This window comes from Colossoma macropomum, unplaced genomic scaffold, assembly GCF_904425465.1.
Source record: "Colossoma macropomum unplaced genomic scaffold, Colossoma_macropomum, whole genome shotgun sequence".
Taxonomy (NCBI): Eukaryota; Metazoa; Chordata; class Actinopteri; order Characiformes; family Serrasalmidae; genus Colossoma; species Colossoma macropomum.
This window is the reverse complement of record NW_023495274.1, coordinates 316,063-343,447: the sequence shown is the minus strand read 5'-3', so window position 1 is coordinate 343,447 and position 27,385 is coordinate 316,063. Positions and strand designations below refer to the sequence as shown.

The 27,385-nt window shown below is 38.7% G+C and overlaps 1 protein-coding gene across 1 annotated transcript in view; it reads left to right on the top strand.

Annotated features, from left to right (window-relative positions):
• The first annotated feature begins 656 nt into the window (after nt 1-656).
• Nucleotides 657-27,385, top strand: part of nav3 (neuron navigator 3) — a 218,438-nt gene continuing 191,709 nt past the window's right edge. Inside the window, exon 1 of the mRNA XM_036561812.1 lies at nt 657-1,143. Within this exon, the coding sequence (XP_036417705.1) occupies nt 946-1,143 (198 nt within the window). The 5' untranslated portion in view covers nt 657-945. The remainder of the gene's footprint in view (nt 1,144-27,385) is intronic.

Here is a 27,385-nt window from a genome sequence, read left to right as displayed (position 1 = left end):
TTTGTTCTTTTTCCTCACAGCATCAGGACGATCCAGCTGTGTGTGCGTGTATGAGTGTGTGAGTGTGCATGTATGCGTGTGTGCACTGATCAGTGTGAGGTAGAGAGCCTGTTTTGACAGTTGGAGTGTGACACGCGGCTGTGGAATGTTCTACAAGTGAGAGAAAAGGGGGAGATAGAAAGAAAGAGAGAGAGAGAGAGAGAGAAGAAAAGAGATAGGAAAAAGAGATTGATAGAGAAGGAAAGAAAGGGGTAATGAGGGAAAGGGGGATAAAGGAAAGGAGAAAGACAAACAGGATAAAAGAGATAGAGAATTAAAAAGACAGGAAGAGAAGAGAAGAGAAGAGATTTAAATTCTTTGTTACATTTTAACTGCAACTAATACCACTACCAACATACCAATAACACTTCCCATAATTGATTTGATCTTAATTGAATTGAGAGAGAGAGAGAGAGAGAGAGAGAGAGAGAGAGAACCACTCTCTGTCTCTCTCTGCAGGTCTTCTGTGGTGATAAGTTCACGCCCCCTTCTGAGAGAGAGCTGTTTGGTTTTTGCTAGAGGCGCGCAGCCGAAACGAAAGAAGAGAGGGAGGAGTAAAAAGAGAGAGAGCCAGAAAGACAGAGGCAGAGGGAGCGAGAGAGAGAGGAGGAGGAGTGGAAGAGCAAGAGAGGAGGAGTAGAGAAGAGAAGGAGGAGAGAGTGGTGGAGAGTTTTTTTTCAGTTTTGTGAGAGCGACTGAAGAATGCATGTGGCTGCTCTCTCTCTCTACCTCTCGCCTTTCTCTCTCTCTCTCTCTCTCTCTCTCTCTCTCCGTCTGTCACTCTCTCTTTCTTTCCTGTCTCTTCCTCTCTTTCCTCCTCCCTCCTTTCCAAAGTGGACGTCAGACACAGACACGCACACTGGACTCTTTCTTCTCTCTTTCCCTCACTCTGTCTGAGCCGCTGTAATGCCCGTGGTTGGAGTAGCCTCTAAGCTGCGGCCACCGTTGGCCGGTGCCCGGCCCGTACACACCGCTCTGCCCATCCCAAACCCCGCGGGTCAGAGGTCAGGGGGAAGGGGGCAGGGGCCAAACTGTCAGCTGTCAATCAAAACGGAGCTACAGGAGAGTTCGAACCGAGAGGCGGAGGAGAGGAAGATCTGTAAGGTCAGTGCGGAGATTAGTGGGACACACGTGCTATGTTTATTTTTATGCATTTTCAGAACAAAATTATGTCTGTCAAAAGAAGCGTGTGGGCAGGAAAGTTAATGGACTTCTCTCTCACTGGACTGTCCAGATTTACCACTTTAGCACTGTTTATTTGGTTGCTTGTATAATATTTGATCTATGACTATGCTATAGTGGGCTACTGTCACTAGTACTGTGCTGTGCTTCTGTTATAGTTTCATTGGCATCGTTCACTTTCTCTCTTTATCGGTGTGTTCAAATATATTGTACTGTGTATCTCATACAATCTGTTGTGATGTTTATTGTATTGTACTTATGAGTGGACTTTGAGTGTAGTTTGGCAGTATTACATGCTTATTGTGTTGAAATTAAGCACGTATGTGTAAGTAGCCTAGTAAATTTGCTAGCTTGTCATGACATTTATGGGTACTAACGGGTGCCCAGTGCATGTATGTACTTGTGTGCATCCATTGCTATATGCGTACGCATACTAACACTATATCTACAGTATGTATATGCTTAAGGTTGTGTGGCAGTGGGTATATAGTGTCACCTATGTAGTAGCTGGTGTACAGTGAATATACAGTATTTACATGCATCGCTGTTTGTGACTACACTGTATATAAAGCAGACAGTGTGCTGATGTACAGGTGTACAGTACCGTTCAAAAGTTTGGAATCATTGTTGTCAGTACTATAAAACCTGTTTTGTTGCAGATATATGTATAAAGTGATTATAATATGATGCACACATTCTGTAGCTTTGAAGTTATTTGTTAAACTGAAGGATGAATGAAGCTGTAGATTATTCCTTAAATACTGGGGAAATTGAATAGCATTAAGAATGAAGCCATTCATAGTAATTCATGTGAATTAGATAATTACAGTTCGGTACTTAATAATGTTTGCTATTTTTTACTGTGTCATCACTTCTAATTGTTTCCAAAATACTCTCAACTGAGAATAAACTGTTTAACTTGGCGTCTAGTTTATAACTTTTCAGTGTGAAGTTATTATTGAGTTACAATTATTAGTATGAAAAGTGATTCCAAACTTTTGAATGGGAGTGTATGTGTCTGTTGTAATGTAAATGATACTAATGGGTCTCACAGTGAATTTTACGAGGATATGAGGGACTCAGAATGTCAAAAAACTCCATAAATTATCAATGTTATTCAAGTCAGGAGATGTCATGCAAGCACCTTCACCTTTTTAGAAACCAGTTATTTTAGCTGTATGTTTGGTTGTCTTGTTGAAACATCCATCTTCGCTCCAGATTCAATTTCTTGAGATTAAATTCTCCTCTAATATCTCCCGGTACATCGCTTCATTCATGTTTACTTCGATGATGTCTAATGCCCCAGCACCATTTGCAGAGAAGCAGAGCCATATCGTGATGCTCCCACCTTCATACTTCACTGTTAATGTGGTGTTCTTGGGATTATAAACCTTCTTTCTCCAAACATTTTATTATTGCCAAACAGTTCCATCCCAGTCCGAGAGCAAGTTGTGAAATCTTTCATGGTGCACCTGTCAATTAGTTAGATATGGTTCCATGAACATTGTAATTGCATATTTTCAAAACATTTGTACTAACAGAGAAGTTTAAGATCATTGCTATTGCTCTGTAGCTTTTTCCTTTCATGTAATGTTTAATAATGTTGTCCCTGATAAATTTAGGAAACTCCTTCTCCATGATGGCTGCTTGTTGCATGAAATCTTCCCAACCAATGGCAGTGTGTTTTATAATGACACCGGGTGCAATTACAATCACAATGCTCATGAATACATACTTCTTTGTTCATATTCCAAGTATAGATCACTGTATCTGTTCATATGTAGCCCATGTAACATATAAAGCATAAAATACAACATTATTTGTTGTGATAAAAATGTTTTAATGACATGACATTTGATCTTCAGAGAGATAAACACGGTAGCAGGAATGAATGGAGTTGAATTGAATCGTCTTCCGTGCATCATGCTGCTGCTTGTGTCGCGTGTGTTTCCGTGCACAAGTGAGTCATTCATGATTGGTAAATCACATCGTGCACGTGGTGTGGGAGCCACGGCAGCCGGACTGTGTGTGAGCCATTGTCATTTTTCCTCCGGGGCTATTAAGATGTCTATCTCTGAAATGAAGCGTGAGGTCAGGAGTGTTACTAGATTGTAAGGCTCTTTCACTGGACTGTCCACATTTTTCACTTAGCACTGCTCATTTGGTTGCTGGAACATTACAGTTGGCAAAGGTTTGAACAGCCCTTGTCAAATTACACATTTTGTTGATTTAAGTTAACACATCTTCTACAGGGAACTTATACGAGGCTTTTTTTCTGCAAAAAGAGTTTAACATATAGACAATAAACAAACATAAAATACACCGTAACTTTTGCACAGCCCATGTTTGGTGTTTTATTCATTTTTTTTTTTCCATTATGTAAACTTAGCAAATAAACAGTAGCGCATTGAATGCACAGAAGAGGAGGATGTGTATGGTACTTAGAAAATCATTTACCAAGGGTGTCCAAACTGAATGTAAATAACCTGTTATTATGCTGCTACCTGTAATGGGCTACTATCTCTAATACTATGCTATGATGCAGTTAGAATTCAACCTTATAAGTTCCTTAACGTGGGAATGATCCTTCATAACAGTGTTTTAAAAGAACAAATGTTTGTCTCTTTAGTTTAGGCCCCTTATGTCAATACAATGTCATTTACTTAATAAAATAACTCACGTCATCTTGCGATTACTGGTATACCAGTAAATACTTAAGTACTGCTTTATAAATATGTTATTCAGTGCTTATGCATTTGTTATGAAGCCCCTATGAAGGTAGCCTTCAACCAAGAGTCACCATTGACTTTCTCTCTTTTGCATTGTCTTTTTTTCTTATACATCATCTCATCCTGTCTTGCCCTGCATTAATTACAAAATTATATTTGAGGCTAGTTTATCATTATTGTGAACTTTTTACATTGTAATTTAGTGCATTGTACTGTTTTTGCATTTATGCTAGGGCTAACCAAACCTCCAGATGCTAGGGGGCGGTAATAACTCTGTGAATAGGGGACCTTGATAGAAGTAGTTGACTTCAGTCTTTCTGAGTTTCTCGAATTTGACAGTTAAGACATGGCAATCATATTTGGTTATGGCTACAGTGTCCGCTAGCAGCACTAAAACAGCTGAAGCTTCTGTTTAGCCTATAAGTCAGATGCTTATTCCTGAAAAAAAAGTGTTTTCTTGCCAAAAACTGTCCTAACAGTGTTGCCTTTCACATTCAACATAGAAAATAAATGTTATTTGAAAGGGATAACACTCTCCAAATGTAGGTGTTGTGATATAAACTGAGTTGTGAATTACAGTTTCTCATTAGGTTGAATGGGATTTTTACCAGGATTTTGTAAAGCTTGTCCAACCTCACAACAGTAGCTATGATGGGACGAGAAGTGGGCAGAGCATGGAGAGAGTAATTGCTTTAATGCTGGATATGTTGAAATACCACATTATTTCTTATTGCTCTTCCACCATGTGTGGCTCTGTTTCAGACGGATAGCTGGTGTTTCTCCACTCCAGCGCCTTTTCTCAGGCTTTCTTGGATTGAAAACGCATGGAGCCAGACAGACACACGCACATACACACACATGCACTCGTACACACAGTTGCACACTTTGCCTAAAGTGCTTTCCCATTCCAAACAAATGCGTGCCAAGTTTTGTGGAGTTTTTTCTGGGTGGATTTTTTTGAGCGTTTGGCTCAGTCAGGCAGCAGAGTGGGCGTGGTGCTGCTGTCTCATGAAGGAAACGGAGGAGATTCAAAAATTCCCGCCAAATCCGTTCATTCCGCATTCCCTACGAGGTGAACGTGTCAGAACTGAGAAAAACAAGAACTCTCCAAACTGTTGTTATCAGATCAGTTACTTTAGTATTGTTTTAGTAGTTTACTACGTTACACTGCACAGATAATGTGCTAGTGTTCAGGCTTATTACGTTCCTCAGGCTTATTACATCCAAAGCTTATTATTTAGTAACTGCATAGAAAGATGTAAACAAAGTCTTTAAATGCTTTGTTCTAGAGAAACTTAGCAAGTCAGAACTGTTGTGGGTTGTGATAGGAACGCTACTGCATCCTTGATTGCAAAGAGAGCATTATTTGTCCTGTTTAATTGGATTTAGTGCAATATTGAAATAATAATAGTGAAATATTGAATACAAAAAAATTGTATTCATTGTTTTGATGGTATTTCTTTTTAATATGGCACTACTTTGTCTGTTCCAACTTATCAGATGTCAGAAATATTGTGACGTATCATGAAAAGTTGAAGTATCATGAAATTACATTTTGCCATATCGCCTAGCTCTTGCATGAAATGGTTATGAATATGCTTCCTGATGTCTGAGACATTGCTTCATTATAGTTCTGATAACCCTATAAACCTTTTTTTTAATCTATTTATTGTAGAAAGGTACATGCAGGGTGTTGGAAGACAAAATAGTCCCCAAAGAAAACACGTTTCTTATATCTTCTTCTAATATTCTTATTTCTACAGTGGTGTGAAAAAGTGTTTGCCCCCTTCCTGATTTCTTATTCTTTTGCATGTTTGTCACACTTAAATGTTTCAGATCACCAAACAAATTTAAATATTAGACAAAGATAACACAAGTAAACACAAAATGCAGTTTATAAATGAAGATCTTTATTATTAAGGGAAAAGGAAATCCAAACCTACAGGGCCCTGTGTGAAAAAGTGATTGCCCCCTAAACCTAATAACTGGTTGGGCCACCCTTAGCAGCAACAACTGCAATCAAGCATTTGTGATAACTGGCAATGAGTCTTTTACAGCGCTGTGGAGGAGTTTTGGCCACTCGTCTTTGCAGAATTGTTGTAATTCAGCCACATTGGAGGGTTTACGAACATGAACCGCCTTTTTAAGGTCATGCCACAGCATCTCAATCGGATTCAGGTCAGGACTTTGACTAGGCCACTCCAAAGTCTTAATTTTGTTTTTCTTAAGCCATTCAGAGGTGGACTTGCTGGTGTGTTTTGGATCACTGTCCTGCTGCAGGACCCAAATGCGCTTCAGCTTGAGGTCACGAACAGATGGCCAGACATTCTCCTTCAGGAATTTTTGGTAGACAGCAGAATGCATGGTTCCATTTACCACAGCAAGTCTTCCAGGTCCAGCAAAACAGTCCCAGACCATCACACTACCACCACCATATTCTACTGTTGGTATGATGTTCCTTTTCTGAAATGCTGTGTTACTTCTATGCCAGATATAATGGGACATACACCTTCCAAAAAGTTCAACTTTTGTCTCGTCAGTCCACAGAGTATTCTCCCAAAAGTCTTGGGGATCATCAAGATGTTTTCTGGCAAAACTGAGACAAGTCTTTATGTTCTTTTTGCTCAGCAGTGGTTTTCGTCTTGGAACTCTGCCATGCAGGCCATTTTTGCCCAGTCTCTTTCTTATGGTGGAGTCATGAACACTGACCTTAACTGAGGCAAGTGAGGCCTGCAGTTCTTTGGATGTTATTGTGGGGTCTTTTGTGACCTCTTGGATGAGTCGTTGCTGCGCTCTTGGGGTAGTTTTGGTCGGCCGGCCACTCCTGGGAAGGTTCACCGCTGTTCCGTGTTTTCGCCATTTGTGAATAATGGCTCTCACTGTGGTTCACTGGAGTCCCAAAGCTTTAGAAAAGGCTTTATAACCTTTTTCAGACTGATAGATCTCAATTACTTTGTTTCTCATTTGTTCCTGAATTTCTTTGCATCACAGCATGATATCTAGATTTTGAGGATCTTGTGGTCTACTTCACTTTGTCAGGCAGGTCCTATTTAAGTGATTTCTTGATTGAGAACAGGTGTGGCAGTAATCAGGCCTGGGTGTGGCTAGGGGAAATAGAACTCAGCTTTCAAAAGATGTGATAAACCACAGCTAATTTATGTTTTAATGGGGAGGCAATCACTTTTTCACACAGGGCCCTGTAGGTTTGGATTTCTTTTTCCCTTAATAATAAAGACCTTCATTTATAAACTGCATTTTGTGTTTACTTGTGTTATCTTTGTCTAAAATATAAACTTGTTTGGTGATGTGAAACATTTAAGTGTGACAAACATGCAAAAGAATAAGAAATCAGGAAGGGGCAAACACTTTTTCACACCACTGTACATATATATATATATATATATATATATATATATATATATATATATATATATTACAAAATGTACATATATGCTACATTTAAATAATAGAAATCGCAACCCCTGGTTCCTATCAACAAAACTGTAAAGACATCTGAGTTAGTGAGTTTCTCTACAATGTACCATTTCACATCAAACCATACTGAATGTCTCAAACATTGAATTATGAGAAGAGTTTAAAAAGTCTCCATTATAAACAAATTAAACTAAATGCATGTGCAGTTCAATTCAGGGTAAAATCAGCTAAATGTCAACATTACACAAGTTAAGTCTTAGACTGAACTATGATGTCGGTGGTGATTCACCTTCATTTTAAGTCATTTTAGGCCTAAGCTGGGTCTGACAGCCTGAGCCACAAAGTGTTAAAACAGTGTTAACACAGAAAGAGTGTTGTTAATTAACACATCGTTTTTGAGAGTGACCTGCAGAAAGTATGTATTAACCTCAAAACTTGAAAGCGGGGTCGTGGGTGAGAGCACAGGCACTTTTGTGTGGGGGTGTGTGTAGGGGAAGTGTGTCTTATCATTAACTTGGCACTCTGTGACCTCATGCACTGCTCACTCATGTGTCACAGCACTTTTGTGTAAAGAAGAAAAAGCCCCTACTTTTGTGTCTCACTCAACCATGAGACTTTTAGAGGCTTTAGCTGAGGAGTAGCTTCTATTTAACCCTTTAAATGCCAGTCGTATTATTCAGTTACACATTTTAATGTGATAGTTTGGCCAAAAAACGAATTTACCCAGTTTCCTCCTTTATCCCAGATATAGTCAATGGACTTAGACATGTTCAGTGTTTGAAGTTTGCTTCTTTAGTTTTACACTGAAGCTGTGAGGCAAATCTAAGTAACAAGGAATGGAAGGTGCTAATGCATGGTGCTAACTGCGTGCCCAAATCATCACACACTTGTCTAATGCTATGTGGTTTCTGGTACTGTATGACACACTGTTGTCTATGAACATGGGCAAATGTATAGACAAAATTTAGGCTAAAGATGTTACTGCAGTTTATAGCTATGCTAATATGCTTTTCTCTAGTTTTCCATTTATCTAAACATAATCTTAAGCCTAAGTAAACTTAATTAAATGAAAATGCTGCTTGGAACACAGCTGCCCCCTGCAGTTTCAGGCATCTGAGGAAAAGTAAATACATTTGTCATTATAGGAGAAATTAGTGTTATGTCACAACGACAAAGTTGTTTTCTGTGCTATATTCACAGCTTACACCTTTGAAGCTAGAACCATAAGAATAATACAGCATATCCAGAAATAGGGCATTTGTGCTTTTGGGACCGATCACATGTACAGTTTTTGTACAGTGTTCGTTCAAACGTCTTATAGGAAATTTAGAGCAGAATGTTGAGAAGAAGGTTCAAATTTAAGGACATCTCTCATACTGTCCCTCATAGACGGTACATACAGACTCATACATACTAGCATACATTGTATATACACACATATTAGAAACCAAACCTGGGTTACCATCGCAATGGCCTACCAACACCTTAGCAACCACCTGGAATATCTGGCCTTAGCAAAATCTTAGCAACCACCTTGAATAACATAGTTATGGTCTACCAACACCTTACCGACCACTTTGGATACCATAGCAACTGCCTAGCAATACCTTTGCAGACACCTGGAATACCATAGTAATTGCCTAGTGACACCCTTGCAACCACTTTGGATACCACATCAATTGCTTAACAACACATTAGCAACCACCTGGGACAACATACAACAGCCTAGCAACACCTTAGCGACCACCTAGGATAACATAGCATTGACCTAGCAACATCTTAGCAACCACCTGGGATATTACACCAACAGCCTAGCTACACCTCAGCAATCACCTGGGATTCTATAGCAATGGCTTTAAAATCTATTTATGAACTTTCCCCTTCTTGTCAATTATTATGAATGTGTTAATGTTACCTGCAAGAATGTTCACAGGCATGACCTATAAGTAGTTTATATAACTCAGCAACTGTAATGACAGCTTCAACTGAGTGCCAGAGGTGATACGTGCAGGTGTGACCCCTCTACCTGGGTGGGGAGGGTGAGTTAAGTCTGTATAGGAGTGTATGTGTGTTTACACAGACAATGTGCACGCTTGTTTGGACAGGTTCCGATTTATTTCCACCCAGGAAAGCACGTTCACACCCTGATTAGCGTTAAAACACACACAAAAACACACAGTGTGTTGTTTTTTTAACTGTCTGTCAGACGTCTGTCTGTGTTTGTGACACTCTATGTTTTTGTGCACTAACTGGGCAGGTCCTGCAGCTAGAGGAAAGTGTATAGTCCTCTGCCACTATTAGTCACATCATCCAGGGTAAGAGTGAGAGTAAAGCTGTCCATTAGTGTGGGTTCACTGCAGTGGAGAAGGGTTGCCAGATTCAGCAGATTCCACCCAAAAGTGGGAGGCCTTTTGTTGGATTGTGTGAGAAAAATGTGCTTTGGTGGGTGGACAAAAATTTGGCTGGCTTGACAGGATTTTGGTGAGTTTTCCAAAAAAGCTTTATAAAAATTAAATTAGCAAACTGAATTGCCGAAAGGGGAATTCCACATTTTTGTTTCAATTCTCTCCGTAATTATATGGTTAAGATGTAAACAAAGCTGTTCGGAGCGGTCTTATGTAAAATTCTGCCTTCTAGAGAAACTTGTCGAGTCCAGTGGTGGTAATAGGTACCAGACGTTTGAAGCATAATGTTTAATGCCCCTAAAAGGTCTCTCACAGAAAGTTATTGCCTTAACATTATTAAGAACATGCTGCCTGATCACTAAGATATTTCTTTTAAAGGTTTTACAATAGCTTTGAGATAAGCCTGAAACAGCTGGAATGCCCTGAAACATATTTTTGAATTTTTGAAATATTTTCATGCAGTAGTAAATAAAATGGCGATATTTGATTCTCAGTGGTTGTATGATGTATTTGCTCAATGCATGCTGGATATTGTAGTGACAGAAGATTGATGCTAGCTGGACCTAATGCACTAGCCATGATTTTTCAGAGGAAGAATAGTTTACCCTTTGTGTGATTGCTTGTTTAATTTTATTACCTTTCATGCAAAAACGTTATGTACTCGCCATAAAAATGAGAACTTTGTGTGTGGCATATCGAATCGAGAGCCTCATCTGGAACAATACAGTATGATATGTTTGTTGTCACACCCTTAGCATTGCCATGCATTTAGGTAGGTTTTTCAGTTTTTTGATTTTTCTATTATTTGCCTGGAAAGTGTTAAAGCAATCCAGCAGCCCTGCACTGGAGATGAAATGTTTTACACTGCGCAAGGGCCTGTTCAGTAAAAAAAAAAAAAGTCAGAATCGCTTCAGCTACTTCTTTCTCACTGCTTTCCTTTCCTGTTCATGGTGCAAATATGTGGTTGATCTTGTTGCTGCATAGTTCAAGTTTACACCTACTGTGTATGTGCCTTTGTGTGTGAAGACTTGTGTGTGAGAGAAAAAGAGAGAGTGGGAGTGTTTTAATCAGGAGTGTATCTGTGCTAATGTTGAAATGTTTCCTGATTCTGAATGTGCTGCTGTGAACTCTGGCACAACCCGCAGCGCTGGAGACTGTACAGCAACATTCCTGTCTTTAGCAGCTTTTACTCAACTAACTGTAGACCTGAAAATAAAGCAGGATTCAACCAGTTTTAAAGCTGCACTATGCGTGATTCAGGGATTTGGAGACCTCTCTGGTGGAAATGTGTAATTGCACAGTGTGTGTGGAAAAACATTGCATAACACAGGGTTGTGCATTAAACCCCTTCCCAGAGTGGATGAATCTGATGATTGCTAGCACATTGAAAGAGTATTCAAAGAGAGCTCAGTCAAAAAATGATGAAGGATGTGTCTTTAGAGGATGTTAGTGAATTATCTACTGTTGCCATCATATCTTCATCAGTAAAATTTTGATTTTGCGTTTGGGACATAACATTGGGCTGTATCTTGATTGATCGATGAAGCGAATGTTAAATTGATATTGCATGTTTTCAGTACCAGAATCTTTTGTTTAGAACTTTATCAGTCTTTATACTTCTGTATTTCACTTGTTGTATTACCAGGAATAGGTCAATGTGCATGTGTGTATGTGTGTTTGGGTAGACTGATGTGTACATTATGTAAGAAATGTTTTTATTTGAAATTTTTGTGCTTATTTTATTTTATTTGCTTCAGTCTGTCCCGTTTAACACAGTGGTGTGAATGCAATATCCTTCTTAGTAGAGGGCAAATATTCTGCCAGGAGCAAAACTTATATTTGCTCTGCAATCTTTCATATCTTTTATTTAATGTCCTGTTATTTGTTCTCTAAATTTTTTCCCCATGTCACAGAGCTATGAGGAATCTCCCTGCTCTAACCTGAATTATCAAAAAAAGCAATGCTGTTTCTGTGTTAGTTTACTGCTTAGTTGACACTATGAAGTCTTCCTTGCATCTTAATCTTCGTGAGGATGTGTTAGAGTTTTCTGGAAATCCAGTTTTTTGGAAGAAAAGAGTTTTCTTAGAATGTTCTGGGTGACCAGAGTTTTCTTAGAGATTTCAAGAAGGGCAGCAGGCTGGAAACTTTGGATATTTGAACCATGTTATTAGGCGTCCTGCTATTTGTCATTGATCTGACCCAGTAACTGTCAAGAAAATCGCTTTGCCTAAGCATGCTGTCGTAACGCAGTGCATATCATCTGGGTGAATGCCTTTACACACAACCCCCCAGCCCCCCAAAAAACAAACACACACACACGCACTTTCCATAAGATAAGAGATCTTTCACAGTGGTAGGAGAGAGTGGAGTTCCTCAGGGCTCAATGCTCGGCCCATGTAAAGTGTGTATGATGGAGTGAAAGTGAGGAATGTAAACAGACTGCTGGGGGGGACACACTCCAGAAGGACACACAGAGAGTGTGTGAGGGTAGCAGCAGAGTTTCCAGGCAGCAGAAGCAGGAGGATGGAGGTTGTGGAATGGGAGAATGTTGTGTATGTGAGTTCTTCAGCCATGGGTGGTCTGGCAGAACAATCTTCTTATCTCTAGAGCCTAGATGCGAGGGTTCTTCTCTTCAGGCAGGCTGAGCTGGTGCTGACACTGCCTGCAAATGGATTTCAAGTTATTCTAGGCTTCAAAGGCTTTCTTTCTCATGCTCTTAGGGAATTTTAACTTTTGAGTCTTGTTTCTTCATAGTGATTCCTCATCATGCTCTTAGTCAGTTTTACCTTTTGAGTCTTGGTTCATCACAGGGGTTCTTCCTCATGCTCTTAGAGATTTTTTCCTGAAACTCACTCCCTTGGCTACACTTTTCAGGATACGTTGTTTGCACCGTACAAGCAAAACCAAATTGAACCTAATGGAATTCACACTGGATTGAGCCATAAAAGGCATGCTGGGAGATTCTGGAATCTGTCGAATGTCAGATATATGCAGAATAAACTTCCTCGAACAGAAGTTTTTAGCAGTTCATGAAAATCAAATTTGACTAATGACTCATGTTGTTGAATTATTCCTAATGCCTAATGCTGCTTGCATTCTTAGCCTCATTTTAAAGTTGCTGACCATCATCATCATCCTGCAGCTCTGCTGGAGAGGAGCTTGGGGGGGTTTAAATAACGAAAAACAAAACAGCTACACAACTTTATATTTAGCTTGCTTAAATGCTGAGTCAATCTTTAGCTAAAATGGGAAGAAAATAGAAAAGTCTGGAAAACAGAAGACTGGAGCGAAATGAAAGATTTCAGCAGCTGTCTTGTTTTACTGAGGTCAACAGAGCAGAAAGAAGGAACACACTGTACAAGTTATATTGCATAATATTTGACATCCTGCGGGATGTCATTTTCTCTTCTTCTGCGCAGGGGACTTTATCAGAGGTAAAAAGGCGATAAGTACTGCTCACCATCGTCCACATGGCACATGAGCTAACAATACAGCTAATGTAGAATTCCAGTCAAAAGTTTGGACTCACTTGATTGAATGGATGTTCTTCATTATGTTAAAGACATTCCGATCTAAGGCTACATTTTTTTTTAAGTCGAATATAAACAGTAAAGTTCATACCCTATGTATGAACTAGGTTACCCTATGTGTAAATCTCCACATATCTGTATGTTCTGCAGTCCTGTTGAACAAGCATCTCAAGTGGGTCCTCATGAAGCTGCTTGAGAGAGAAAACCAAACATGCGCAAAGCTGCATTAAGGAAAAGTGGGGCTTGTGAAGAATCTAAAATAGAACATAATTTGAATTTGTTTGACACTTTTTCGCTCATTGCATGATTCCACATGTGTTTTTTCGAGTAACGAACGATGACTATGAGCTGGGCCTTCAGTTCAGGCCATAAATGTTATTAGCTTTTAACAGACAATGACATTATTTGACCTTATATGTAGCAGTTTTACACTGTTTCAGTACAGAGCCCTGGCATAGAGCTGCAAACGCTGTTTTACATTTCTAACACGTGACTGAAGCCTGATTAGACTTCCACTTGTATTGATAGTCAGTGACATAACTAGAACGTGAAGTCATTTTTTTCTCATGAAACTGGGCCCACCTATTGCAAATGCAAAACATGACTGATTAATTCCACTTTCACTTCCTAACTATACTAAAAAAATAATAATAACTCAAAATAAGTTCAGGCTGCCATAAAATTTTGAGTTAATTGAATTTTGAAGAGCAAGTTAACAGAACAAGAAATGTGTTTTATGCTCTATCAACTTAATAATTAAAGTTCAAATGACTCAAATGTTACGGCAGGCCGGACACTAACCTATTTAAGTTGAAACCTCAAAAAGTTACAGTGTGTGCTAGCAGTTAACCTAATGTGTAAGGCCCTCAGTCCAGCTCCTGAAGGCCTAACCTATGGCTGTATCTACATAGATGCTACAGAGAAGAAATCCTGATTGGACAGTCTTTAATTTCAGGACTTTATCTGTTTGTTTCCAACCAAAACTGAACTTTCTGAATGATTTCTATAAACAAAATTGAACTAAAATCTACAGACATGTTGTTTTTTCCCAGACATTATTAGGACTTCTCTAAAAATGTAGAAGGCCCTGAAGGTTCCTCACTGATTAGTTTATAGTTTATATTTCTTCTCAATTATTCTAAAATGCAGCATATAGTAAAATGTGTAGTGAATGTGTTTAGACTTTTGACTTCTGTTCTACACTCTTAAAATTGAAGGTGTTAAATGGAACCTTTTTTTAGCTTAGCAATGCCATAAAAGAGCCACCTTCCAAAACAGATGTGTAAGTGTAAAGAACTATTGTGTAGTTTAAAGAACTATTTAGTATTTGTGATTTTAAGAGCTTACATTCCTACACACAGGACCGTGGAAAAGTAAAAAAAAAACAGTTTTTAAAAATCATTTAATTCAGTAGTAAGTTTGTTTTTGACAGTATAAACATGAAATAATATTAGAATAAATGTAATAAACCCAGGTTAGGTTCCTGATTTCTCCTCAGCGCCCCCAGTCAGCTCATAGATTTGTTCCAGCATAAGCACACCTGATTTAATTTAAAGAAGTATTGATTAGCTGAACTAGGTATTGTATGGTAACTACAATAATGGAGTAAATAGTTGGAAACAGTTATATAAACATGTTAACATACATAAAATCATTGTTTATTGTGTTAATGTTGTTTGTATTTATTGTAATATTAGCGTTTGTCTAAGCAAATAAACCCTTAGTGCCCAAATGAACTACTTAAATAGATTTTTCTCAGGTGCCTAAAACTTTGCACAGTACTATATATTCAACCCAACACACACACACATACATGCTCTTGCTTTGAGCCTTATATCCTCAAATCTGGGGGGCCTCTAGGTATTGTACTAGATCAAAGGTACTGGCGGCTAAATTACGGGGGAAACAGAGCCATGCTGTTTTTAACAATGAGAGCTGTTTGTTGTCTAATGCCGCAAAAAGAACAGGAAGTAGAAACTAGAGAAACACTCAGGAAGAATCACAACAGCAATACAACAAACAATAAACAACAAACAACAAACTTACCAGTATTTAATTATCTGCACTCTTTAGAAAAAGTGCCAAAAATGGTTCTTTCCATAGAAGAACCTCTCTGGCTTCCTAAAGAACCGTCTTGATAAATGACACTTGTGAATGTGAAGAACCTTTTTAAAGAACCTCCACATAATGTACGCTTTTCCTGTTTTTTCTTGATTGATATTGTCATCCAACTGGTATGAGATTTGTAAGGGTTGCAGTTTTTGCACTGTGTGTGTGTGTGTGTGTGTGTGTGTGCGTGTGTGTGTGTGTGTGTGTGTGTGTTTATTATTACCTTTCCACTTGTTTTTTTCTGTAGCTTCTGACAGCTCATGTTCTCCTCTTTCCCCTTTACTCCTTCATCAGCTCTGCTAATCTTCTGTTTTATCAGTTATAACAGGTTTCCCTGTTTCCACCTTCACTCTTTCCTCCACCTCCTTCACTTTTTCTTATACCACCTTCAGTCTTTCCTCCATCGCCCTCACTCTTTCTTCTACCACCTTCTCTCTTTCCTCCCCCGCCTTCAGTCTTTCCTCAACTTCCTTCACTTTTTCTTATACCACCTTCAGTCTTTCTTTCCTCCACCGCCTTCACTCTTTCCTCCACTGTCTTCAATCTTTCCTCCACCGCCTTTACTCTTTCCTCCACCGCCTTTACTCTTTCCTCCACCGCCTTCAATCTTTCCTCCACCACCTCCAATCTTTCCTCAGCTGTCTTCACTCTTTCCTTTATTTTCCTTTCTTTTTCTTTCTTTCTTTCTTTCTTTCTTTCTCTCTCTCTGTTCTCTTTCTCTATTCTCTCCTTCTTTTTCTGTCCTCTCCTTCTTTCTCTGTCCTCTCTCTCTCTCTCTGTCTCTCTCTCTCAGTGCACCTGGCTCTGTCTGTAGTTCTGGCTCTGATTAAAAGCTCAACCGTGAGCCCAGTGCCGCATGCAGCGGTCACACACACACACACACACACACACACACACACACACGGTCTTGGCTCAACTCTGGGGAGAAACATCTGTGAACCACAGCATGAGACTCGTCCCAGCACGAGGAGAGAAGAGATGGAAAGAGAGGAGAATGGAATAGAGGGAAAGAAAAGAGGAAAACTAGAGAAAAGAGAAGAGAAGAATAAAGAAAAAAGGTGAAAATGAGACTAAAGAGAAGAAGAGAGGAAAAGAAGAATACAGGAGCTGAGAATGGAAGTGAAGGGAAGTGAAGAGAAGTAAAGAGAGGAGAAGGCAGGAGAAGAGAATACAGGAGAGGTGAAAAGAATAAAGGAGGACAGAAGAGACAAAAGAAAAGTGTAAAGGAGATGAGAGGAAAAGGGAGAAATAGAGAATAAATAAGAGATGAGAGAAGAAGAGAAGCTAGGAGAGGAGAGAAGAAGAGGGTCTAGGAGAGGAGATGGAGGGATGAGTGGAGAAGTGAAGATGAATGTAGTGTGTTTAATATGAGTCATATTGGCTCCTCTGTAAGTGAATAATTTGATATTGTGACTCAGACTGGATTCATCACTCTCTATAAGCAGATACACCATCAGAACACATCCTCTCCTTCCTCCGGGAAACAGCCCAGCGTGTGTGTGTGTGTGTGTGTGTGTTGAGAGGTTACTGCAGTTCACACTTTCTTTTTAAGCAAAAAGGACACATATTTAAGGTCATTTAAGGGTATGCTGCACTAGATGTTGGAACATTGCTATGAGGATTTGATCGCATTCAACCGCAAAAGCAATAGTGAGGTCAGGTACTGATGTTGGACGATCAGTTCTGGATCACTCCAACTCATCTTAGAGGTACTGGATGGAGCTCCATCACTCCAGAGAACACAGTTCCACTGTGCCACAGCCCAGTGCTGGGGGATGTTATACACCTCCAGCAAGTGCTTGGAGACGCTTGGACACTTTCTATTGAGATTATTCCAGTTGTTTATGTCAACTGAACACCTGCATCAGCAGTGAGTGACCTTAAAGTAGCTGAATTCACTCACTGGATAGGAAATACGGTTGTCTGGATACTTTTGGAGTGATAGTGTAGATGACTGAAGAAGGAAGACCACACATTCTTTAAAGCCATGGCTGACCTCACATCTGACCATCTGAATGAGCTGGAAACAGAACACTTGATCTGTGCATGTCCCTCTGCTCACATCAAATGGACTGTGAAAGTGTGTTTGTGTGTGTGTGTGTGTGTGTGTGTGTGTGTGCGTGTGTGTGTGTGTGTGTGTGCGCGTGTGTGTGTGTTTCTTCCTGTTCTGCTTCACTGCAGTGATTAAATTCTTACCCACTTTGACTCATTGTTTTTGCTCCAGTACTTTCTATTGAGAACAATGACTTAGTTAACCCTTAGTAGTTGAAAGCTGTTAAAGAGGAATTCCACCAATTTTTCAAAATTTCTGTATAATTCAGGTGTTGAGATGTAAACAGTCATTCAGGATGGTTCGATGTGCAACGGAAATTGCAGAGAAACTTACTGACTTGTATGCAGTGATGGTAATAGTCAGGCAGTGTATTTTATGTAACAATTTTATGTAATAATTTTTAGTGAGGGAGCTTTTAGAGGCATTAAACTCTTCAGATGTCTGGTTCCTATCACCACCACTGTAAACTACTCTAATATCTTATATGAAGCATTTTACATCAAACCACTCTGAATGACTTTGTTTACATTCTAACCTTTTCATTATGCAGAGATTTAGAAAATTTGGTGAAATTTCCCTTCAAATACAGTTACACACAGTGAATAACATTTGAATTTTATACTGTATCAACAGGTTTAAGTCTGTACACCTGATGTTTTTCTGTTTCTGACAAAAACATGGATTTTTTTTCTTTCTAAAAACAAAACTGCACAAACAACAACTTCTCCAAATTCATATCATAATAAAATATTTTCTGCTTACAAACACAAATGTGGTATGGACTGAATGTTTAGAATCTACACTTTCCACACAGTTTCTCCACTTGTTTCAATGATCTAGTGTCAGAAATAATTTTACAGCATTGATTTTGTTGTCTGTAATGTTGCCCCCTGGAGGGTCCCACTGTAACTGCAGGCCCACTCCTTCACATTTGAGCTCAAAATGTGGAGTTATGAAAGCAAGACTGTTTTGGCTTTAAACACATACACGGAGAACAAGTTCCTCTTTAACGAACAGCAATAAGCCCTGCAGTCCTAATTTGAGGGTAATCATGTTAATAGCCAGCGCTGATCCGAAGGAGGGGCGGTTCTGAGAGAGGAATGAAGGCTTTGTCTCAGTCTGGGTCAGAACCGCCCTAAACGGGTCACACACCGTTCACAGCAGCTATTAGTCAGGCCCAGTGATGTTAGACATGCATTTAAAGTCCAGACAAACCTTTGGTGATTGTGTGTTTAACCCTTTAACCTCCTGACTCTCATCATTACATTACCTACACGTTAGTTTATGGGAAGCGTTGTGTTTTTCATCAAGGGGAATTCTGTTTCTGTGAAAGTTATTACATGAAATGGTATTTAATGCACTGCCTGATGCCTAAACATTGTTTTAAGATAGATGATTTTGTCCTAAAATCCATTCATTGTCCTAAAACCCATTCATTCATCCACTGACTTTATTTACATCTCAACTACAGAATTCTTCAGAAATTTTGAGAAATTGGTGGAATTGCCCTTTTGCAGCTTTCAATTGCTAAGGGTTAACTAAGTCATTGTTCTCAATAGAAAGTACTGGAGCAAAAACAATGAGTCAAAGTGGGTAAGAATTTAATCACTGCAGTGAAGCAGAACAGGAAGAAACACACACACACACGCACACACACACACACACACACACACACGCACACACACCCACACACACACACAAACACACTTTCACAGTCCATTTGACGTGAGCAAAAGGACACAGATCAAACGCTTCGCTTCCAGCTCGTTCAGATGGTCAGATGTGAGGTCAGCCATGGCTTTAAAGAATGTGTGGTCTTCCTTCTTCAGTCATCTACACTATCACTCCAAAAGTATCCAGACAACCGTATTTCCTATCCAGTGAGTGAATTCAGCTACTTTAAGGTCACTCACTGCTGAGTCAGGTGTTCAGATGTAAACTGTTTGTATAATCTGCATAGAAAAGCATTGACCAATAGAATGGGATGCTCTGGAGCAGCTGCACATGAGCCTGAGGTCTCCATGCTCGATGACATGCGTCGGCTAGAGGGCTGTATATATGAGCTGTATGTCCTTACAGACAAGTAACATATATTTCACATGTAAAGCGTGCAAAAACCACGTTTTGTTCACATGTGAAATTCATGCAATGTCAGATGTTTCTTTCTTTCTTTCTTTCTTTCGTGGTTATCATTCTTTTCTTTCTCTTCCTTTTTTTTCTTTCTTTCTGTGTCTTTCCTTATTTCCTCCTGGGACTCTCTCTCTCTTTTCCTTCTCTTCCTCTGTCTTTCTCACTTTCTCTATTTTTTTGTCTTGTCAAGTCTTTATGTGATAAAGTCAGTGGTTTGTTTGCTGTTGATGGCAGATGCAGATGGTGAAGGTCAGAGTTCAGAATTTGAGTTTAGGATTTCAGAATTAGGGTTTAGGATTCAGATTAGAGTTTGAGATTAGGTTTGGGATTTAGCATTCGTGTTTAAGATTAGGGTTAGAGTTTTAGGGCTAGTTTCAGTGTTTTAGATGAGGCTGAGAATATGTGATAAGATTTACTGTTTAGGGTTGATGTTTAAGGTTAGATTAAAGGATTAGTGTTTAAAGATTAGGCTTAGAGATTAAGTTTAGAAGTTTAGATTTAGGGTTTACGACTAGTGTTTTAGTTTAGGTTAGAGTTTAGGATGAGATTAAATTTAAGGTTAGACTTTAAGGCCAGTTTTAGGTTTTAGTGTTGTCTAAGTTTAGGCTTACAATTCAAGGTTAGGTTTAGGATTTAGGATTAGTTTTTAAGTTTAGGCTTAGAGGTTAAGGTTAGCCTTAGTGTTTAGCATGAATGTATAAGATTAAGATTAGAGTTTAGGATTAGGTTTAGGGTTAGTGTTTAAGGTCAGGTTTTGGGTTTGGGTTTAATGTGTAAAACTAGGTTTAGAGGTAAGGGTCAAGTTTAGGATTAGTGTTTAAGGTTAAGTTACTGTTTACGTTTAGTGTTTAAGTTTAGGGCTGGACTATAAGCTTTAGTTTTAAGTCTAGGACTAGTGTTTAAGATTATGATTAGGATGATCAGGGTTAGGCTTACATTTATGTTTTAGATTTAGATTAGGATTAGCATTTAAGGTCAGGTTTAGGACTTAAGATGTGTTTAGGATTAGAGTTTAGGGTTAGGTTTAGGGTTTAGGATTAGTCTTTAAGATCAAGGTTAGCGTTTAAGGTTTAGGGTCTAGGATTATAAATTAGGGTTAGGGTGTCGTTAGGATTAGGAGTAGTTTAGGATTAGTTTAAGAGTATTTTAGAAGTTAGGGTTAGGGTTACATATATGGTTTAGGATTAGTGTCTTAAGAATAGAGTTAGAGTTTAAGGTTAGGGTTCGGGTTTAGAATTAGTGTCTAAGATGAAGGTTTGAAGTTGGGTTTAAGGTTCAGGATTAGTGTTTGAGATTAGAGTTAGAGGTCAGGGTTAGATTTATCTGTCTGTCTATACTCTTTATGTATCTATTGCACTAAAAGTTGGTTAATAGCACTGAAAATGTTTTTGTTCATATTAAAGGTATAGAAGGTACTCATTTCACACTGCATGCTGTGCTGGATGTCGGTATTAGTACAGTACAGTTTTGAACTCAATACCTTAGAGACTCTTTCTCTGTGCAGTGTTTACCTCTCTACAGTTAACACTTTTAGTAAACGCACTCCCAGAGCAGTCAACAAAGCTGAGTTACAAGCAACCCACCGTAATCACTCACGCTTAGAATGGCTGTGTGTGTGAGTGAGTGTGTACTCTGTGTTCTGCTGTAGAGCTTGGCTGATGTCTGCAGGTTGTTAGTGTTTATGAGTTGTGCTGTTTTCTCTCCTCGGCAGTCCCCCTGCTTCATGTAAATGTGTTTTTACTTTAACAGTAAATAATGATTCAAATAGAAGTGAAAGTAGCTCAGCACAGGTCCACAAACTTCACAAGTCCTGCACTGACAAACATAATACATACAATTTATTTTGCTTGACCCAATACAGCATCATGTATAGACACAACAGTATGGTACAGTGTAACTAACAGGGCTGCAGGCTGTTTGCAGGTATATTACATATGCAAAATCATAACATGAATTAACATGGAATCACACAACTGCAAGGTTAGTCTTACAAAAATGTGAGAATTATCTCCTTAATTAAATTAACTTTCGATTAATGGGGACAGTGCACAATGTTAGTGTATTTCAGTGTTGTTGTAGGGCAGTATTGTTGATTTGAGATGGTACAACCCTACAAAAATCCAGTCACTCGATCTGAAGTCACCAGCCCAGCTCCTGGAGATCTATCTTCCTGCAAGTAGTCAGCGTTTTTTCACTGTGCTTATTCAAGCTATACAAGGTGTTTGTTGGGTTTCAGGCCCCATCCATACATTTCCATTTCCACACATTTCCACATATTTTGGTCTCCTATCCACACAAAGGCTGCATTTTTCGTCATGTCGAGCTCTGAAATACAGCCAAATTAACTGGGCTGTTTCTGCGTATTCAGCAGTTTGGGGGTTGATAACATGAATAAATGAATTTAGCCTTCATTTTTAATTAAATTGTGGTGCAGAGGCATCAGAATCTATTGTGCATGGTTCTTTTGAAGGGGTGTAAACTTGATTGGAAATATAAAAATGCCTCACTGATTCTAAAGATGTATGACTGGTGATTACTAAATAAAGTCAGATTTCAAAAAAGATTACTAATTAAAATGTAGTGAAAAGCTTTAAACTTACTCACCAAAACAGTGTTGGTGTTTCAGAAAAAGTGGTGAAAACACAGCAATGTTACTCCACGACAGGGAGTGCTTCCTGCTTTTTAAAGCTTTTATTTTCTGGTAGAAATCAGATTTTCTCTGTAAGTTGTCAAATTACAAAGGCCTGATGGCCTGCGTTAACTGGAAGAAGCGTTTTGGCGACATGATGCTGTCATTTTGAATCTGTTTTAGCTTCCAGCTCATTATTTCATGCAATGCAGAACATTCTTTTTGAGGCATTGGCATGAAATTTCTTAAAGTATTATCACTCGCATCTTCAACCTTTTTTGCATTCTTATATGGTTAGAACGATTTTTGAAAATGCTGTAGATGTGGACAAAGATTTTTTTGAAAACGATGAAAAAAAATGTTTTAAAAAATACATTTGTCTGCCAGATGTGTAGATAAGGCTTTACAGTTTTAAGTTGGAGCTGAACTTAATAGGGGAGTATATCTCCTCAAGTCTTCTAGGCCACTGGGTTACGTTAGGGTTAGGATACTCGTGCAGTGTGTAATATATGGTGCATATGTCCAAACTGAGATACAGCATGATCGGTAATCTGTCTGATCGTGCCATGTGCTCTAACAGGATGCAAACCCAATGAACCTGCGGTCAGGTCCTCCGTTTCTGTCTCATTGTGAGGAATGACTCCACTAATGGGTGCTTAGAGTTGAGCGTCTGCCAGAAATCTCCCTAAAGAATGTTTGCATTGCAGGCTTGCGGCATCCAGAGGCTGCAGCACTTACACAGCATGGTACGGACACTTAAACAGGACAGAGACCTTAATCTGGGTGCTTCAAGCGATAGTTCTGCAGAAATTCTAATTTAGGCACTGGAGCTGGAGGGCTAATGTAGCTAACAAGTAATGGAGGGTTATTAGCATGCTAATTAACATTATGCTAGCTTCATGCATCAAACCATGTCGAGTTGTTAAGTAATCTCAGTTGAAGTTGTCTGTGGTTTTTTCTGAAGTTGTTGTTGTGGTTTCTGAGAATATATGACACGCTGTGATCTATGAAAATGGACTTAAGTAGCTAACAAAGGTAACAAAGCAGCTATTTTCAGGCTTGAATTTTGAGAGGTTTTTAGTAAATTCAAAAAATTTTAGTAAATGCAAAAAATGCAAGTAAAATGAAGGGAAATGCAGGAACATACAGCTACTAGCTTACATCTTAGTATTGCTGAGCTAGCGCTAAATCGAGATATGAAAAATTTTAGGAGAAAGGCAGCACTTGAAGCTCTTCATTCATTCTAGATAGCTTCATATATTTTCTTATTTCTATCTACTTTTGTCTATTTGTCTAGTCTGTCACCAACCATGTCTTGGCTGATCGACTACATTTGAGGTAAGGGGAAAGTTTTGTACTTTTTTTTTGCCAAACTATCACTTTAAGAGCGAGATTATGCCTGCGGCTTCTCCGACATGATCTCCCGCTGATAGATCCAACAGGACTCCCATACCCACTGCACCAAAGCCTGTAATTTAGCGAATTTGCTGAAATATTTGCGTGCGTATTTGCCGTCGGTTGGTGACATGTAGAATTATGGGGCATGAGGCTGGCATGGACTCCCTTTGGATCAGATCTGGCTGACTGAAGCTGGCTGATTCACTCTAAAGCGAACTGAGCGTTCTCCCAGAAGTTGCTAGCAGTAATTACTGGCTAAGCTCGTTTCTGGGTCCCTCTCTTTACACTCAATGACCTGTGTGTTTCAGACTGATCTGGGATCAGCTCTTTTGTCTTTTATATCTCAATAAAATCAGTTACTGCACATGCATCATCAGGAGCTGATTGTGTTTCAGCAGTTTTCTCTCTAAAGTGTTCATTCTTGGGCAGATTTTCTCTATGATTTTCTACGGGCTTTTTGTCAGCTATTGCCAACGCGTCTAATTTGACTACATCTTACTTGTGAGTTGCGCAACTGTACATCTAATGCTTTCTTTTTCCTCTGCTAGTTTTTTTCCTCTTGCACTTTGTGTAGGTTTTGTTCAATATAAGTCATGTGAAAATCTTAAGTATTGAAGAAGTCAGAATAATTTCGTTGCCAAGTATGTTTTAGCATATCTTCGCTGTCCAATGAAAACCAAGTATCTCCAAAATAGTAACTTTACAGGAGAAGGCAAAAACACTCTTACCCTTCGATGTAAGTCAACGTAAAGAGATTTTATTCCAAGTGATTTTAGAGGATTTCTGTTGGTCCATTCATCATGAAATTTGTGCACAACGTAAAGGATAGCTGGTGTGTTGAAATGATGTAGAAAACTAATAATTGACAAAAATGGAGTGTCATGGTTTTCTTTGGACAGCGATGATATAAGGAGTCTGTTATGGTGATGACAGAAAATGTAAAATTGTATGCAATTACAATAAATAAAATTACAGCAAATGCACAGTATACAAATTACAGTACGATACAGTACGATACAGGCATGGTAGAACACAATCAAGTGTTTGTTCTGGGACAAATACTTCATGAGGTGAAATAAACTCATCAAAAAAGTCTATTATTTCTGTTCTTTCAGTCAACAAGTGCAGTAGCATATCATGATAAAAACAAAACTAAACATGCATAGAACTACACAGTAACATACTTTAACAATGTTGGTTTTTTCCTCCTTTGTCTACACCAGCAGCATCTTTGACAATCTCTACACAAAAATGTAAAAACAGCTCAAAAACCCTCTCATAAGCATGCCAACCCAGTAGAAGGTGATAATGTCCCATAAAATTTGATGTCATACACCTCAAGTAGAACATTGTGAGCATGTGCACTGCTCTTTATATAGACTGTGCCATAAAACTAAAGCAGAGATTTTTCCTAAGAGACTGTGTGTAGAACCCAATTATGTAAAAAATGTCCTAATAATGCAATAACAGCCAGAAATACAATAAAACTTTGTACTTAACTTGGTCAAGAATGCAGTAAATCCCAGTAAAGTAATTTGGTGTTTTAACTGATAATATATTAACATTTTTACTGATAAAATTATCATCATTGCTCAAATTTGTTTTCAAAAGGTAGGATGTAAATAAGAATAGTTACCAAAGGTCTCCTGTAATACTTTTGTGGTATAGACTGGAATCAACATTCCCATTTACAGGTCCATTCTGATGCCATTACAGTTTAATGAAAAAGCCAAATTCAATTGGAATCATTATCCACTGTGAAATCACCTCAAACTGTCGACTACACAGAACCAGTTGTTGGTCATATTTCAGATAGGCTTCTGCATTCTTAATAAATGTAAACAGGTACATACATGCTCAAGTTAATTGTGTGATGTCAGTGTTTTCAAAAAAAAAAATAAAACTGCCCATCTGCAAGAAAACACTGTTTTCAGTGACTGAAAATGCCATTTTTGTGTGGACAGGAGGGCAAAATGCAGAGAAACACATACTTTGTCAAGAATATCTGGACATGTGTAGATGCAACATTAATGAGATAAATAAAATAATGACATTTCAGCATAATTATCACTTGGGCTTCATCAGGAAATAACCAGTTGCGGGTGAAAAACAAAGAAGTATTTTGAATGTGTTTCTAGTTTCATGTAGCTTGCAGCAAGCAGCAAAAAATAGACTTGAAGCTCGTTGTAGCAACTGTGCGTTGCTTCGATCATTGTTTTGTCACCACTCAGTAACGACATAACTTGATGTGTGCACAAGGTATAAAAGACACTGACAACACCGCAGAACTTTGGAAACAACACACATTACCACTCACCAGTGGGCCCACAGTTTGAAAACCAGTGATCTATGCTACCTTTTTTCAGTTACAGACTTCTTGGATTTATGGTTGTGGTATGAGGAGTGCTTGAGGAAACTGTAGGAGGGAAAATAGCTTCTATAAACTAGACAAATGCAGATGTCAGGAAGAATAGGGAGGAACAGTACTGTAAAATCTTCATCAGACCAAACAGTTGAGAGACATGAGAATATACATGAATTAGTTATGAGTTACTTATTTAATATCTCTATTTAGAGCCAATAATACTACGATGTATGCTAAGCTAGCAGTTCTCTCTGAAATCCCCTCTTTTTTTACTTTTTGCAGTATTTTCTTATGTGTATTTGCTGAAAATATCTCTCAAAAACTATGAAAACAGACAAACATAAGTACAAAATACTTGCTTCTGGATTGCTGCTACTGTTTTTAGCTATGTTAACATACTTAAGTCTATGTTTATAGATAACAGTGTGTCATAGAGTGTCAGAAACCAAATAGGCAAGTTTATTAGAGATTATGTAACAGCTTGGCACAGGATGAGGCAAGTGTGTGCAGTTATCACCATGCCAATAAGCTTCCAAGACATGTTAGCTATGCTAGCCTCGTAGTTCCAGTGCTAAAACTAAGGAAGCAAACTTCAGACACCAAACATGCCTTGGCTGATCAAGCTGGGAATGGTGGACTGTGTGATTTTGCCAAACTATGGCTTTTAAAAGGTTTCTATTGAACTGAAAAGCAAGAAAAGTTAGCAGCAAATGCTTTTGACTGAACTTCTCCAGCAGCTTTGTCCATATTGTCTGACTGCTGGATGTATTAAAACTCGGGTGGTCTACCTCAGTCAGAAAAGCTGGAAGAATCTGAATCAGGGTCTGATTAAAGTCCGATGCTGAAGGATTCCCCGTGTACTTGTGAGTCAATAACCTCGGGGCAGCAGCTGTGTGCATGACAGAGAGAAACTTCACCACAGCGGTTTATTTGATTATGAAACTGGTGAGACTCTCTCTCATGTCTCCTCTGGTGGATTTTTGGGAAGAGGAGACCGAAGCATGCGAATCTTTCTAAACAAATCGTGACTCAGTTCGAGTGCCCTCGTTTGAAGTGGCCAGGCACATGTGCTGCAGTCCGCTTTAGAAGTCTGCAGTTATTATTGTCGGTTTGCTATAGATTCAGTTTACGGAATTGCTTAAGTATAATTTTGTAATTACGTATTTCATTTCATAGTTCTGCACTTCTGACTTTTTTCTGTTTGAAAAAAATGCAAAAGTTGTTTTTTTTTCTGCAAATACAAGACTGCACTCACAGCACTAATTTTTCATCAGATTCATATCATAATAAAATATCTCCTCTTTTACTTACACACACAAATGTGTTATAGATTAACGGTTTAGAATTTGCACTATCCGTACAGTTTCTCCTGAGGTAAGCG